The 17664-nt window shown below is 44.7% G+C and overlaps 1 protein-coding gene across 2 annotated transcripts in view; it reads left to right on the top strand.

The window, feature by feature from the left end:
* Positions 1 to 17664, top strand: part of ATP8A2 (ATPase phospholipid transporting 8A2) — a 492224-nt gene that overhangs the window by 329615 nt on the left and 144945 nt on the right. For both annotated transcript variants that reach the window (XM_086329703.1, XM_086329702.1), the window contains exons 29-30: positions 6705 to 6827; positions 8760 to 8838. In XM_086329703.1, coding sequence (XP_086185829.1) covers positions 6705 to 6827; positions 8760 to 8838 — 202 coding nt within the window. The remainder of the gene's footprint in view (positions 1 to 6704; positions 6828 to 8759; positions 8839 to 17664) is intronic.

Here is a 17664-nt window from a genome sequence, read left to right as displayed (position 1 = left end):
ATGGTGCTATAAATATTTAGAGTTTGTATATACATTTGTGGAGCGGGCAATGGCACCCCACTCCAGTACTCTTGCCTGGAAAATCCCATGGATGGAGGAGCCTGGTAGGCTGCAGTCCATGGAGTCGCTAAGAGTCGGACACGACTGAGCAACTTCACTTTCACTTTTCACTTTCATGCATTGGAGAAGGAAATGGCAACCCACTCCAGTGTTCTTGCCTGGAGAATCCCAGGGACGGGGGAGGCTGGTGGGCTGCCGTCTATGGGGTCGCACAGAGTCGGACACAACTGAAGCGACTTAGCAGCAGCAGCATATACATTTGTGGCTGGATATTCAAGTCATCCATCTACTCAGTCCCTTTTTTTTAAGTAGCCACTCTGCTAGGTGCACTATATATTAATAAAATACTACATACAACACCTAGAACACACAGCTTCAGCCCTGTAGAACTCAACAGATGAAGAGGGTCATATGTGGAGACTAAGATGGTGTTGAACCAAGTTCAGATCTTGGTTGATCAGTTGATAACTGTGTTACTCACCACAATGTACACTAGTACATTTTTTGCTAATAATTATGCCCCCAAAGACAGAAGTGACAAGTGGAGAGAATAGAGCTGAATTGATGGCCGTTTATCACCTGTGCTAGAAAAGCCAGTCTAACCACCTACCACATAGAAAGGGCCTCCCCTTGGGCAGGCTGTTAACTTTTCAGGACTTAGAAGTGTTTTGAGTAGGTTAAAATTATGTGACCATTCAAGGGGAAATATACTGACTGCTCCACAGTGATTTAGTATTGGAAAAGGCCAACCCTGGCCCACATACGTATAGTATTAGTAACTGGAAGGCTGAGACCTAAGAGGCTGTGCTTTAGCACTAAGAATTGAAATACACATCACCTGGTTACACAATAGAAGGAGTTTAGCCCTGTTTTCATGCTCAGGCAGGAGCACTGAATCCTCTCCTTAGTTCTCTTCCATCTTGGGCAGTTCAGGTTCATCCAGCAAACTCGTAGCTATGATACATCAGATGTTGATGGACTGTGGGACGGTTTTGGTCAATGTAGTCCTCAGACCACATGCATGAGCATCACCAGGATTTCTTTGACAATGTGGATTCCTGAGCACCATCCCAACTTAACAAAGAGTTTCCCAGAGATACTGAGAAACAAAACAACATTTTTAGAGAAACTTTCTAGCAGTGGTTATCTACATTAAAGTTTGACCCCCTAGGGTTTGGGATGTATTTTTTTAACTGTAATTTAAAAATCCAGAGGAGAGAGATATTGCAGCTGAGAAGTGAATTCTCAGGTGAAAAGACCCTGTTGCCACGGTATGGAAGTCGGTCACCAGGAAGTGGTGGCAGAGAGTTGGGACAGTCAAGTCCAGTGGGCTCAGAGGGTCATTGACTTCTCAGTCAGTCACTGGAAGTGCCAATGCTTTTGAGGACTGGAAGTCTGCCCGCCCCCTTGGAAATTGTCTGGGTCGCTTTTGTTTGAAATAAATAGAAACTTAGGGGAAAGATGTAAAAAAGATAGAAAGATACCTTCATCCATCAGTTATTAGCATTTTGCCCCCACTTGCATTCTCTCTCAAGACACTCACACGTGCACATATAGTCAAACATGCACACACACTGCCACACATGTATTTCTGAGCCAATTGGGAATCAGTTAAGACATCATGTCCCTGGGACTTCCCTGCTGGTGCAGTGGCTAAGACTCTGCTCTTCCAGCACAGGAGGCCTGGGTTCAATCCCTGGTCAGGGAACTAGATTGTACATGCTGCAGCTAAGACCCAGGGCAGCCAAATAAATAACAAATAAGCAATTTACTAAAAAAAATTTTTTTTAAAAAGACATCATGTCCCTTCTGCTTTATCCTTAAATGCATAGCTGGTAAGACAGTTCTCTTATGTAATCACAGTGTGATGATCAAAATCATGAAGTTTAACATGGCTACAACACTGCCGTCTAATCTATGCATACATGCATGCTAAGTCGCTACAGTTGTGTCCGACTCTTTGCGACCCTTTGGGGTATAGCCTGCCAGGCTCTTCTGTCCATGGGATTCTCCAGGCAAGAATACTGGAGTGGATTCCCATGCCCTCCTCCAGGGGATCTTCCCAACCCAGGGATCAAACCTGGGTCTCCTTTGGCTCCTACACTGCAGGCAGATTCTTTGCCACTGAGCCACCAGGGAAGCCCTTACCAGCCCATATTCCAATTTTGTCATTACTCTTCTGTTTAGTATTTCCTTCCCCTCCAGGTTGCTCCACAGATACCCAGGGCAAGAGGCAGTTAGTGACATCTGAGACAATGCTAGTGGGCGCTTTTCTGGGCTGGGGTCTGTCTTCCCATTTTCTTCAAGCAATATTGCTTTTCCTTCTTCAGTACTTAACTCTTCATGTTTGATTCGCCAAACCAGCTAAAGCGGCAAATTACTGTTTCCCAATTTAATTCTCACAGGGCTGAGTTAAATAGCTCTGAAACTAACTTCAGATTCCTCCATATCCTGAAGTCATGGATCAGTGCTACCCTATTAGATGTTAGTTATATCCACAGTCAGATTTCTCCATTTTATTTACGGGTAGGATGAGACCAAAGAAGCCACCAGTGACAAAAGCTACCATGATCAAATGGATTTCAGTTACATTTTATCCATTTTTTTTGTGAAGAGATGACTTTTTAACAACAAAGAAATGTACCCGACTTAATTTTATCAAGCCAGCAGAATTTGAAGAAGACTGATCCCAGCTTCACTTATAAACAGAAATGTACAAATTATAAATAAGGTGTCAGCAAATAGAGTTCAATGGCGTATCAAAAGGATAAAATATTTGACAGATAATTGGTTTATTTCAGAAATGTAGGAGAGTCAAAACTTCAAAAAACTTTCTAAATATCACTATATCAGCCAAATAAAGAAGAAAAATGTGATCCCATCAGTAGATGCTGCAAAAGTTATTGAGTCAATCCAATTTCCAGTCCTAAAATAAGGAATCTAAGTAACATAATAAAGAAGTCAATCAGCTATAATGCATACTATTTATGAAAAACTAGTACCATACTACCATAAATGGTAAAATCCTAAAACTGTTTCATTTTAAATAAGAAATTAGTCAGGGATTCCTGTCATTGCTACATAATTCACCATTGTTTGGGAATTTTCAGCAACTGCCAAGAAAATTAAATAGCTATTACAAATACTAGGATAAAGTAAAATATTTATGTGCTTATACAAATATGTGAACCAAAAATGGCTGTGTAAATATGTTCATATGACTGTACAGCTAAAAAGCCCAAAACATATCAGTAAAGAAATGATAGAATTATAAAAAAATTATAAAATTGTAAGATTTTGATTATAAGTTATAAAACTATAAGACAATGATAAAATTATAAGAAAATCTAATAAGGTGACTAGATTCATAATAAATACATGAAAACCAATAGCTTTTTCTGACCTGACAATCACTAGCTATTTTTGTTTAGTTTAGCAGTATGATTTAGAAATGGAAGGAGAGTAATAAGTCCTTTCAAAATAGCAATTAGATCTCTACATTTCATAGGAATAATTTTTATACTGAAGACTCCCCTTGTGGTTCAGCTGGTAAAGAATCTTCCTGCAATGTGGGAGACCTGCGTTCTATCCCTGGGTTGGGAAGATCCCCTGGAGAAGGGAAAGGCTACCCACTCCAGTATTCTGGCCTGGAGAATTCCATGGACTGTATAGACCATGGAGTCGCAAAGACTCAGACACGACTGAGCAACTTTCACACAGTATCATAAAAAACTTAGTATAGTATCAACCCTTCCAAAATTAGTGTGTAAATTTATGTGATTCCAATTAGAATCCTGATGGATGATTGTTTGGGGGGGGAGGGGGGAGGGGAAGGGAATTGCATAAAATGATATTGAAGTATAAATGGAATTAACAGGTGCCTGCCTAAGAGTAAATATGCAAAGCATGTTCAGAAAGAACGATCAGAGGGTAGACTTATCTAAACATCAAACCGTGCTGTAAAGCTGCCACAACCGCATCAACCTGGTACTGAGAGAACTGGGCGGATAGTCAGGGAACTTAGCACTAAATCCCAGCTTCCAGATCTGTAATATGTGAGAATTTAATAAGTAAATGTCAAAGGTGATATTTTAGCATAGTGAAAAAGTTTGGATTGTGTCCTCAAAACTGGCTATTTATAGGGCAAAAAATAAAATTGGACTCCTTTCTTATCCAGCATAGATACATTAGTTTCAAAAAAATTGAGACATAAATTTGAAAAGTAAAACTATAAAAATCCTGCAAGAAACTCCTGACGTAATTGCATGTTGAGAAGCTATTCTTGATCTTATAGAAATTGAAAGCATTGTATATGACAAATGAAACCATAAAGAAAGCCAGTAGAGAAAAAGTGTATTTGGAGGAAATTTTGTAATAGAAAGACAGAATTCAAGAACTCTTAGACAAGCAGATAAACCATGAATTGAAAATGGACAAAGGACCTGATGTTGCACACAATTCCAAATCCTCACATCCAGCAAATACATGAAAACATGGTCAGACTCACTGGTGTTCCAGGGAATATTTATTTTTAGAAGTAGTCAATATCTTCAGTTTTTCTAAGTGGAGAGTATTAAATAGAATATAACAAGCAATTGCTGATAGGAAAGCAGGGAAAAGGTTGTGTCCTTCATGAAAGGAGAGAGAAACCATTAGGACCTTTTCTGGAAGCAGCCAAGCAGCATCCTATGAAGTTAAAAATGTATTTGTTTTTTAAAATCTCACAGCCCTACTTCTGGGAATCCTTCACAGAGAAATAAAAGATACAGGATAGATATTATAATATACTCTAGGTGTTTATTACATGACGGTTGTGGCAACAGAGAACTGGAAACAAGATGAATGCCTATCAATAGGTGATGGCTGAAGAAATATGGTCCACTTATAGTATGAATTATTATGTGAGCATGAAAATGACTGCTTTAGGGTCAAACCCTGGGAACTCGGGGGCTTCCCGTGGTGTTTTGTTTAATGAGAAAAATACAATGAAGAAAGTGTGTATGATGGATTGTTTCTGAAAAACAAGTAATGATCCCTGACGTGTGTGTGTGTGTGTGTGTGTGTGTGCACTACAATCCAGGTGAGACATCTGGCAGGTAGTTAGCCTGGGGTGCAGAGGGCCAGAGGATTTGAAGTAGGTAGGAGGAGGAAGTCAAGTGAAAAAAGGAAAAGAAGAAACAGCCGGCTGTTAAATGATGTGCGGATTGCTCCTTCAGCCTGACAGTGAGGGTGAGTTTATATACACACTGAGTGTGCAGTGCTTCTGAGATGTCTGTGGGGCGCCTTCCTGTAGAGTTTGTCATTGAGATCTTTTTCTCCTTGAGATCTTTAGAACTTGGACATCCCAGGGCTGATCTCCTCTGCTCCCAGTTGAAGGTGGAGCCGGCCAGTTTCCCGGGCCTCACCCCACGACACTCTGGTTGCTTTGTCCCAGCAGACTCAGGGCAGGCTGATTCCTGGCCAGACGTCTAGGCTGCTGGGAACTGATGTGCACTCAGCACTCTCTCGAGATGCACATTCAGTTCTCACGGCCCCCAGAGCTTGGCGGGCTTGCGGGGTACGGATTTGGTCCGTGCCAAGCAGAAAGCAACCCATGCTCATACCCGAGGAGGAGGTGGCCCGTAGATCTGCCGGCCTGGGATAATATGCTTGTTCCAGCCCTCTGCTTCAGCACTCAGCTTTCTGTTTCCGGAACACAGATACAAGCCTGTCACATGCTATGGAGGACAGGCAAAGGTCAGCACCCTCTGCTCAGCATATCCAGAGGTCATTCTGTCTCCATCCCAGCCTTGTCTCGTGCCATGTCCCCGGCCACCCTGGATGACCTCAAGGTCCCCCCCAAATGTTCTGTGTGTGTTTGAGCCTTAGAACTTTGTGATGGGTGCTCGTCCGTGGGGTTGCTGCCCTCTGTCCCCTCCCATTCACACCCCTTGCCCTCCTGCCAAACTCTGCAGGTGCAGTACCTTCCAGGCCAGAGGCTCTGTGGTCCAAGCATCCTTCCTTGACTCCCCCGCTTCCTGCATCGTCTCCCCAGGAGTGACTTTGCAGAGCACGCTGTTGTGTATATATGTTCCGTGCCTGTTGCCAGCTGCCGCGTCCCCACCTCTGCAGTAGATAGAGTTCCAAGGGATCAGGGACCTGCTTCTTTGCCTTCTTCCTTCTTCTGTTTTTAAATCTCTCCCTTCCTGGGGGTTATCACAGTATCTAACCCATCATGTATTCCCAGTAAAATGACTGAGTAAGTGGGTGAAGGACATTGTGCTTCCTGAAAAGTGAGCATAAAATCAAGGTAAATGGGGCCTTGGCTCCCGCAGAAAAACACGCCCACACCACACAGAGCCCACTGTGTCGGGTTTGAAGTCACAGCTAATCTGCAAAGGAAGGCAGTTGTTCCTTGAACCAGAGCTCTTGGCCAATCACAGTTTTAGGATGTTGGTCTTAGTGTTCCGTGTCAATTTTATGCTGATTAGGCAATAGTGTAAAATGACCTTTCGTTTATTTTCTCTGATGGGAGGGTATCCAGGGAGTCCCTGAACCTAGGCTTTGACTTGACCTGAAGTTACGGCATCATCACATCGACCTGAACCTCCAGGGCTGCAGGAGTCAGAAGGGCCTCTGCTAACAGCTCGCTGTTATCTCCGCAGATTTTCACGGCACTGCCCCCCTTCACGCTGGGCATCTTCGAGAGGTCTTGCAGCCAGGAGAGCATGCTGAGGTTCCCGCAGCTCTACAAGATCACCCAGAACGCCGAGGGCTTCAACACCAAGGTGAGCCACGTGTGTACATGGGACCCCTCGGAAAGGCTGGTGACCCCGCCGATGCTTGGAGGTGGCCCTTGAAGGAAGGTGAGGCCCCAGACCTCCCCCAGAATAGCACACCCACGGAATCTGAACTGCCTGATCAGGCAGGAAGCATCCAGTCTTCCTGTTTAACAAAGCCTTCTTCCCCACCTGAGCCTCTGATGGCCATGTGGCCAGTGGCCCCCACACCCCAAGGCCTGTGGGATCTAATCCTCCCCCGTCCCAGTGAGCCACATCACGTGGCACGGCCCTTGCTCCATCACTGCCTGGTTCTCAGTGACAGGGAAATATTCCTTCAGCCAGTGAGGAGAATTGGCCAGAGGTGAATGCAGGAATCAAGTCAGACGTGGCTGTTGTATTTCAGTCTGGAGAATCGGTAAAGAGAAGACATCTAGACAGACAAGGAGTAGGGATCCAGCGCTGAGCTGAGCAGGAGCAGGCTTAGGTGTTTCAGGGTCCTCCGATCAGGAGTCACCAAGGGGTCTGGTGGGTCACTGGCGCACCAGCCACGTCTGGGGGGCAGCGGTGAGGACCCACCCTGAGGAGGGCAGGTGCCCGCTGGGCTGGAGGCAGAGATGCCCACATGCCTGCATTTGCCGTGTTTCCATCTCCAGTGGTCATGTGGGAGGGGTTTCAGGGGCTGGAACTGAGGCTCGTTGCCGCATTCAGTTAAGACAGCTCGTGCTGGTTGAGTGTGTGACCAGCCTGTGTGACCACTACTGGGGCCTGAGAGAGGGTGATCCGGGAGTCCTGGGCTAAGAGCGGTCCCTGAACACCTTGTTCTGAGCCAGCTGTCATGACAGTCCTCCTTCAGAGCGGCCTCGTGTTTGGGAAAGCATGATAGCTGTGTCCACATCCGGAAAAAATACGAGGGATCCTACTGGATCTCGTGTGTTCCACACACAGGAGATGGGAGTGACTGATTGTGTCCTTGTTCACTGTGGTTCTGTCCATGAGAAATACGGTCTCTTTGTTCAGCGTCATTTATGTGAATCAAATCTGTGATTTACAGAGTTTGAATTCAAAGGCTGCATAAGGTGGGGGTAGGGAGTGGACCCACTGGAAAGGTAGCAGAGATGAGGGTGATCGGAGACCAACCTGCAGGCATTTTGAAGATGAGGGCGGGTAGGATGTAGAGGGCAGGGAAGAGATAGGGAAATCATGAACATTAAAGTAGGAAGATTTCATTGTCTTATCATTTCTCATCATTTTCTGTTGTCCCGTCACTAGTTAAGATCAAGCTATATGGCAGTTCCTAGTATGATGTGTAGATTTTTAAAGAAATTCCATCCGGCTTTAGTAATTCTTTCATCTCAGGGTTAAAGGCACGGTTGAAATGCATTTATGAATCCGTAATTGAGAAGAAACTGCTGGTTTAGTTCTGTTGTTTGACCTTTCGAGTGTTAAAGAGAATCTTTAACTCTGAATGCTATTCATCTAAATCCTAAAAACCGAAAATGGGAGGGATTTTCAGGGGTAAAACAAGAGAGTGAGCATGCTGTGTGAGAATTCACATGTTAAATGTTTTTAATGCTTTCCAAAAGTATGGTTTAAGTCTCTTCAGTCCCAGTGTGACCTATTACCCCTTTTTTTGAATGATGGTAAAATGTTGTTGTCTTGCTTTCAGTTCTAAAGGAAATGGATGATCATTTATTTTTCGGATGTAGATAGATTGTATATTGTCTTGTGTATATGTGAATATCTCTTTAGGTCCTTGTACTCGAGGAATATAATCTGGAGACAGCCGGCTCATTTGTAGCTAAAAAGGAGGAAATTGGTTTTTTCCGCCTTCTGGAGCTGGGATTGCCGCCTGCATCCCTGACAGTGAGGGGCTTGTTGAGCCACACAGAGGTCAAGAGTGTGGGCAGTTCCTGACAGCCTCGGTCTGTTTTCCCTTAGGTTTTCTGGGGTCACTGCATCAACGCCTTGGTCCACTCACTCATCCTGTTCTGGTTTCCCATGAAAGCGCTGGAGCATGGTAGGTAATGGCTTCGTGATTCAACTCTCAGCAAGTAGCTTTGCAGCCCCTCCACGCCTGTTGTTCACAACTTTTTTCCCCAGTTCCACAGGCCTAGAGATCACAGGAACAAATTTCAGAAGAAAAACATACGTAACATCTAATGAGAGCTAGTCTCAGCTTTATAGCTTGTAGGTTTCACCCCTTCTGGCTCTAAGAACCCATTTTCTTTCCAGTTGCCTGGAGAGTTTAAATACTAAGAATCTGAAACTTTATTTTTAATAACGATTTGAGTCAAAGATGTTGAAGAAAAGCACTTTACTATAATGAAACATCAATGCCTCTTGCCCTCGAGTTTGAAATTTTCTGTTAATCACTTGGGCTTTCGTTTTCCAAGCCTGACGCACCTCTATGCCAAATAACTCAAATCTCACGAGAGTATAATTTTATACCCTGTTTTCTGAAAGTCTCTTTTCCTTGATGTACGCTTATCAAGCAAATGTTTAAAGTTTGTTGGAGGCCGGACTATTCCAGTTGTTTTTAACCTTCGCTGAGCTGGAGGAGGGTGTGCTTGTTCTCATTAATGCATCTAAAATGTGGCTTCTTAAAGAGACATACCTTTTAGCCTCAAAAAATGAAAATGTATTACGAGAATGTCCGTCTATTACTCCTCTCAAATCGTAATAATACCTCCGGGGAAAGTTACTCCAAATGTTGACTAGACAAGGCCTCTGACTGTTCAGAGAACCAAAGGATATAAAGTTTCCGAGCTTCTTTGTTTCTTCTTCCCAGTTTCTGTGTCAGTGGTTTTTGTGCTTCAGACGGACATGATTCGTCCTCACTGATGTGCTTTAACCTGTCAAATATTGATGGTTAGAGAATATGCACGCACAGCCCATGTGTTATATACCTTATGACTTGTTCTCTATTGCATCGGACCTCCTTTTCTTTCAAGGGCCCCTGAGTCTCTTGCTTACTTGTGTGTGTGCTCAGTCGTGTCTGACGTTTTGCGATCCGTGGGCTGTAGCCTGACAAGTTCCTCTGTCCATGGACTTTCCCAGGCAAGACTACTGGAGTGGATTGCCATTGCCTACTCCACGCCAAAGTCTCTAAATGAGAAAGTAAATTTTTTTGCTTCTAGCCTCATCCCCAAAGGGGCATTCTAGATGAACCATTCTTTGCAACTTTCCTGTGATTCATCTTTATGTGTTGCTGTTGTTTAGGTGGTTCAGTCCTATCCGACTCTTTGCAGCCCCGTGGACTGTAGCCCACCAGCCTCCTCTGTCATGAGATTTCCCAAGCAAGACTACTGGAGTGGTTGCCATTTCCTTTACATGTAGTGGTTTTAATTTACTGGGTTGGCCAAAGAGTTCTTTTAATTTTTTTATAAGATCATACAGAAAAACCTGAACAACCTTTTGACCAACCCAATATTTTGAAATGATTTTGTGATTAAGAGCTTACAAATATAAGACTGTTGACTGTGCTTTGTATTAGAAGCTCTGGCAGTTTGGTGATAAAGTGGCTGTCTTTGTATCAGGCTGGGCTGGTGATGGGAGGCAGTTTGTCTGCTGAGCACAAGAGCGGCTTTGGTACGTGTCCTCTGGTCCCCAAGCCCAGCCTTTCGTGAATAGGAAGAGACTCGTACTCGTACTGACTCTGGGTATTATCTCTAGGCTCACCACCCTCTTATGTCTACGGGGACTCTGTAAATACGTGGTGCTTGCTTTGGACTCATAGAAGTTTTCCAAGATGGTCCTTTACTTGCCCGCTTCAGAAGGAGCTAGTGCGGCCCCATCTGATCAGGTGGTTTTCTGATCCTGAGTCATCATTATGTGCTTTGAGATGGTGGTTTGTATTTTTTGGTGGGATCACTATTGTTTACCTAGATCACATCATGTAAATCCATCCACTCTCCCAATGTGGTCTGTATTTAAAAGAAGATAGATTCCCCAACAGTTACTAGTTTACCTACGAGGTGTCACCAGGTAGTTTCCACCACATGGCTTCCCTGGTAGCTCAGTTGGTTAAGAATCCCCCTGCAATGCAGGAGACCCCAGTTCAATTCCTGGGTTGGGAAGATCCACTGGAGAAGGGATAGGTTACCCACTCCAGTATTCTTGGGCTTCCCTTGTGGCTCAGCTGGTAAAGAATCCACCTGCAATGTGGGAGACCTGGGTTTGATCGCTGTGTTAGGAAGATCCCCCGGAGAAGGGAAAGGCTACCCACTGCAATATTCTGGCCTGGAGAATTCCATTGACTGTATAGTACATGGGGTCGCAAAGAATCGGACATAGCTGAGTGACTTTCACTTTATCTGCTTCATTCAGGTTAGGAATTTGCCTAGCAACCAAAAGGATGACTTTTTTCCATTTTTTAATTGCCATCATGGTTAGCATCATTATTTAATATTTATTAAGCCTTCTGCATAGAGGTTTTCATTAGGTTATATTATAAACAGTAACCTTTTGACTGAAACTGTTGAAGGTGAAATGAATACCAAGTGTCAAGTCTATTTGGTAAAGAACAACAGAAGGCTGTGGTGTTCTTGGTCACTAGTTGATGTCCTCTAACAAATGGAATGAAAATTGTAGGATTCATTCCTAAATTCTCACTATTAGTACACCACAAACATGATTACAATGTCCCTCAGCCTTATTCTTTGATGTGATATTTATGTCCAAGGCCCTGTGATAGAGTCTGAGGGTGGTGGGTAAACGTGGCAATGTGGGTCTTCCTGTCAAAGCATTTGAAGTCTGATAAGGGACGTGGATAATTCTAGTGCAGGCAGAAAGTAACTCTCTCAAGTAAAATCCAGAGGAAGCACTCTCAGATTGCAGGGGGCTGAGAGAGATGTCTTTCATTTAGGATGACTCATGGCTTGTTGAAGGGGATAACGTGTAGGCTTAGCCTGGAAGTCTAGGCAGAGCAAGATGCCAGGGTTGGAGGGAAGAGCTGAATGAAGGGGGTGATTCAGGACAGATGCGGAGAGCTTGAGAAGTTCATTCCTTACAGGGAGGAAGACAGAAGAGTTGGAGAAGGTGGGTGAAAGCTGAACTGCAGAGAGCTTGGAATGCAATGTTAAGAAGCCAAGACTCCATTTGGAAGCATTGAACAGTCAGTAGCATTTAGATTGAGCTGAGTATTGCGAGCAGAGCAATTTTGGGAAGTTAAAACCATCATATCTTGTAAGGCTGATAGGAGAAGGAAAACTGATAGCAGGAGTCCTGGTTAGGTCCTCAGCTCTTCCAGGGAGCTTAAGGAGGGTTAAACCTGGGACTAGGGATGTGTTTAGCGAAGGGAGAACTTGTCTTGAGAAGAAGTCCTTCAGCAGAATCATAGCAGACCAATGATGTGCCGGGTGCCAAGGGCGTGGTGGACACTAAAAAACGCAGCTTGTCTTGCTCTCTGGGGGCTTCTGTGAGGTCAGAGCTGATGATCGGGAAGAAGATGTTAGATGATCAGGAATTATGCACGTAATTGCTTAATGGCCAGTGTGCTGTGTTCTACAGGCTGCTGGGGAGCTTGTAATACCGGGACATAACCTAGTCTAGTGGGTCAAGGAAGCATCTTCTCCAAGGAAGGAAGTAGTACTTACGTTCTTAAAAAAGGAGCAGGGAGTGAGCAGGTAGGGCAGGGGAGGTGTAGGGAAAGTAGGGGAGAAAGAGCATTCCTGACAGGGAGCACAAGCACACAGGGCTCGTGCTGCCCGGGAGCTGGGAGAGTCCTCGGGCAGTGGCTCCCAAGGGAATGCAGGGGTGGACTCAGGATCTTGTTCAGCCTTTGGTGAGCACTTCCAGACCCTGAGCTTCCCTGGCCGTGGACAGTGAACCCTCTCCCCACCGCCTTTCCCCCCATCCTTGTGCAGCTGTGAACCAGAACATGACTGCACGCATTTCCAGCATCCCCTCTGCGTCTGCAGCAGCACCCTAGTCAAGAGGGCAGTAGCATAGGAATTTTAGGTTGAGGGTCAGATCACTAAAACCCAGATGAGGGAGAGGTTTGGGGTGGGAGAGTTATACCCCGGACTTGCCTCCGAGGAAGACAAGACAGCCGTGTAGAGAAGTGCCTCAGGTCTGGCAAGAGCACAGGTCTTTGTGTGTTCGGTTTTTTAGTGGAGGGAAGGAAGTCAGAGGAGGAAATCAAAAAGCTTGCAAGTTTGAGAAGAACCAGGATGTGGCAGCTGATTTGATTACTTGGTCATGGGCTGATTGCCCTAAATAACAATGAGCTCCTGTTAACACTTTGAACCACCCCTCAGAAGGAGGCATTCACCCTGCTTCCAAAGAAGTGTTGGAAAATGGCACCAATTTGAGACAAACGAGAGCATCTTCAAACCACGGAGAGCCTGATCTCATAGAACAGTGCCTTGGGCCCCCCACCCCCGCTCCAGCCCCAAGTCCTGCCGGAAGCTGTCCGCCGTGGGCTACACTCAGCCCTGAGGACCTTTACTCGACTGGGGGCTGAGATCCACAGAGCAGCTTGGTTGCAGTGTTTCATGCTCTGTGGGCTGCATCGTCAGCGTGGTGGATTCTAGCAGGAAATGTTCTCCAGGCTCCCTCGAGAAAGGCTTAGGTGCAGACAGAGCTGGTCACTCCGGCACACACAGCGTTTCTGAGAGGTGCTAGCCCGTCAATCATTCCTTAAGAAGCATCCAAGAATTTTGCTTTGCGTATTTCTGTGTGGTTTTGGATAGAATTTTCAAAGCAGTGCTCGGCTGATGGAGTTTGTGATGATTCATTTCAAGTTTCAAACTACATTTTTCCACTCCAGCAATTCTGTAGTAAATCAGATTTCTTCCAACCATCACAACCTTACGCTCACGGCGATGGCCAGTCTGCAGCTCCCAGCCTTCAAACTTAAACATGATTCTAGGTTAAAACCCAAGATGTCACCTTTGCAGGGACTGAAATTCACCAAGACTTTGATGTTGGGCCACTCTTGACTTTCCAGTGGTGTGTCCAGTATGCATATTTGAGCAACCCTCCTTGAAGTGGAATGTGGTTATTGGCAAATCCATTTTGATTTTTTAAAAAGGAGATTTTCAGATTTTGTTTTTCTTGATGGAATTTAAGAGGGAAGGGATAGGAATATACTTAGCATCAGAGAAAAATGGCCCCCCAAAAGATTTATTCTTGATTCCTCCCTGTCTACACTCTGGAAACTATCCCCATCTCTTTCCAGAAGAAATGCAATGTAGATATTTATTATATTGGCACTAATTAAGCAGTAGGATCTCTGAACATTTTTGGAGAAGGCTACATTATATTTTCTAATAAATGTGCTGCTGTGAGATTAGACACGTTTTATAAACTGAAATGATAGTATACCTGTATAAAATGAGATGTAGGGTACTTCTCTCTGCCTGTGGCAGTACTGGGTCATTTTAGCTTAAATTATTTATGACCCTATACCTGTTACTATAAACTTGGTTATTTTTATGTCACGTAAGTTTCACATTAAGCTAAAGTGGGGTTAGATTGCCCTTGTTCTCTGAGATTGCATCTTCTTAAGATCAATTACTCATTCATTTAAAAAAAAAAAAAGACAAGTGACTGCATCCTTTGTGCCAGGTCCCTTTTGGCAGATGTAGTACAAGTCCAGTAGGCAGATTCCCTGCCCTCGTGGAGCTCACACGGGACAAAGCAGGACTGAACAGAAAGTGTAATGAAAGGACGATCGAGGTCAAATGGTGTGCGTTCCAAGGACCACTGATCTGGCCCCGGGTTTGAGGATGTGTTACATAGTCAAAGGATGCGAGGGAGGAGAGAGCTGGGAAGAGAGTAGGGAGGGAAGGGTTTCAGGCTATGGGAATATATGGGTAAGAGGCTGTGATTCAGAGTCAGAGAAGACATGTGTGGGTGGAAGACTGAGGAGCGAGGCTGTGAGATCGATTGCCTAAGGATGGTAAAGGATGGAGACCAAGAGATCAGACCTTTCCCAGTCTTGGGGACTAGTGAGCCTTTTGAAGTATAAGTTCAGCGGGAGCCACTGATGGGTTATAAGCAGAGAGCCAAGTAGCTGATGAATTTCAAGGTGACTACACTGGCCAGAACGATTTTTGGCATCCAGCTAGTTGGCTATTGCTTAGGTTGTGTAGTGACAGCATCAGAGAAGCGGACGGATTAGAGGGCTCCTAGAGGGGCAGAACTGGAAGGATCCAATATTGCATTTATGAAAACTTCCCTGGTCTATCTGACTGTGCATGCGTGTGTACCAAGTTGCTTTAGTCGTGTCCGACTCTGTGTGACCCCAGGGACTGTAGCCTGCCAAGCTCCTCTGTCTATGGGGATTCTCCAGGCAAGAATAGTGGAGTGGGTTGCCGTGCCTTCCTCCAGTGGGCCTTCCCAACCCAGGAATCAAACCTGCACCTCCTGTAGGGCAGGCAGATTCTTACCACTGAGCCACCTGGGAAGCCAATATTTTCTCAAGAAGATAATAATAAACTGTACAACTTGGACTTCTTCCATGTCCCAAAGTATGATTCACTAGCCGTTTCTATTTTGCACTGTTGACAACTTCTGTAACCTGACTGTGTCACATGTATTTTACACAGTTGGGTTTGATGTAATGCTGTAAAAAGTATGAGCTGGAGTTCTTAGATTTCACCTTTAGAACTCTGTCAAGAAGTTGAATCAAGGTGTATTAGGGTAGGGACAGCTGCTGCAACAAACAACCCCCAAATATCAAGGGCTTAGCCCAGTAAAGGCTTATTCTGCCTCGTGTCATCATCAAATGGAATAGTATATTGTACATGGTATATTGACGCTGTTTTCATTTTCCACATTTGTGATGCCCTGGTATTAGACCTTGATCCTGGAAAAGGTCAGTTTTCATTCCAGTCCCAAAGAAAGGCAGTGACAAAGAGTGTTCAAACTATCGCACAATTGCACTCATCTCACACGCTAGCAAAGTAATGCTCAAAATTTTCCAAGCCAGGCTTCAACAGTATGTAAACCATGAACCCTCAGATGTTCAAGCTGGATTTAGAAAAGGCAGAGGAATGAGACATCAAATTGCCAACATCCATTGGATCATTTAAAAAGCAAGAGAATACCAGAAAAGCATCTGCTTTATTGACTACGCCAAAGCCTTTGACTGTGTAGATCATAACAAACTGTGGAAAATTTGGAAAGAGATGGGAATACCAGACCACCTGACCTGCCTCCTGAGAAATCTGTATGCAGGTCAAGAAACAACAGTGAGAACTAGACATGGAACAAAAGACTGGTTCCAAATCGGGAAAGGAGTACGCCAAGGCTGTATATTGTCACCCTGCTTATTTAACTTATATGCAGACACCATGAGAAACACGAGGCTGAGTGAAGCACAAGCTGGAATGAAGATTGCTGGGAGAAATATTAATAACCTCAGATATGCAGATGACACCACCATTATGGCAGAAAGCAAAGAAGAACTAAAGAGTCTCTTGATGAAAGTGAAAGAGGAGAGTGAAAAAGCTGGCTTAAAACTCAGCTTTCAAAAAATGAAGATCATGGCATCCAGTCCCATCACTTCATGGCAAATAGATGGGGAAACAATGGGAACAGTGACAGACTTTATTTTCTTGGGCTCCAAAATCACTGCAGATGGTGACTGCAGCCATGAAATTAAGACACTTGATCCTTGGAAGAAAAGCTATGACCAACCTAGATAGCATATTAAAAAGCAGAGACATTATTTTGCTAACAAAGGTCCATCTAGTCAAAGCTATGGTTTTTCCAGTAGTCATGTATGGATGTGAGAGTTGGACTATAAAGAAAGCTGAGTGCCAAAGAATTGGTGCTTTTGAACTGTGGTGTTGGAGAAGACTCTTGAGAGTCCCTTGGACTGCAAGGAGATCAAACCAGTCAGTCTGAAAGGACATCAGTCCTGAATATTCATTGGAAGGACTGATGCTGAAGCTGAAACTCTAATACTTTGGCCACCTGATGCAAAGAACTGACTCCTTGGAAAAGACCCTGATGCTGGGAAAGATTGAAGGCAGGAGAAGGGGACAACAGAGGATGAGATGGTTGGATGGCATTACCGACTCAGTGGACATGAGTTTGAGCAAGCTTCAGGAGTTGGTGGTGGACAGGGAAGCCTGGTGTGCTGCAGTCCATGGGGTCACAAAGAGTTGGACACAACTGAGTGACTAAACTGAACTGGTCTTGGAGAGACTGTGTTCCCAGGGTTGGCTGATTCCTAGAGCAGATAGCTCCCCTGCAGGCTTGCCTTTGATATCCAGCCAAGAGTTCTGGGGCCCCCAGACATCTCTGTATCTTACTCTCTCACACCAGACTAATGTTCTGTACCCTAAATCACCCTGGAGCAGGTATAACATAGCTAGGGGTCAACCCTGAACCCAGAGGCTGTTGAAATTGTTCACACTTATCCAACCCTGAGCTTACACAGTGTATTTACCCTGCCTGGTCCATTTTATCCTGTGAAAACCCAAATAAAAGCTCTGGGTCATGTTTTCTCCTCTCCCCTTCTGCCTGACCCTGCTGTTTCCCCATGTGGCCCAGCCTGACATCCTGTATGTCCTGTTTTTAGGGATCCTTAAGTATAAAGTTTGTCCTTCATGACCATCACATCCATGTCTATTTCTCTTCTAACATCTGGTTAAAACAAGCCCTGGATTCATCTCCATAGTGGTGCTTCATCTGTTCATGGCCCCCAAGTTCACCCTTAGCCTCACACAGGGACAAGAGAGGGCCAGGAGGACTGATGGCTCTTAACCTTCTCTGGCAGGACAGGATCCTTCACTTCTGATTGGCGAGAACTAGTCACAGGGCCCGCCTAGGTAGGAAGGGCCTCAGACTGTCCCTAGACTCTGCTCCTGGGAGTCAGAAATGAGCCTGT

Source organism: Bos grunniens, chromosome 12 (assembly GCF_055505025.1).
Source record: "Bos grunniens cultivar Pamir isolate PY7600 chromosome 12, Bosgru_T2T1.0, whole genome shotgun sequence".
NCBI lineage: Eukaryota > Metazoa > Chordata > Mammalia > Artiodactyla > Bovidae > Bos > Bos grunniens.
This window is presented reverse-complemented; position numbering and strand designations above follow the sequence as displayed.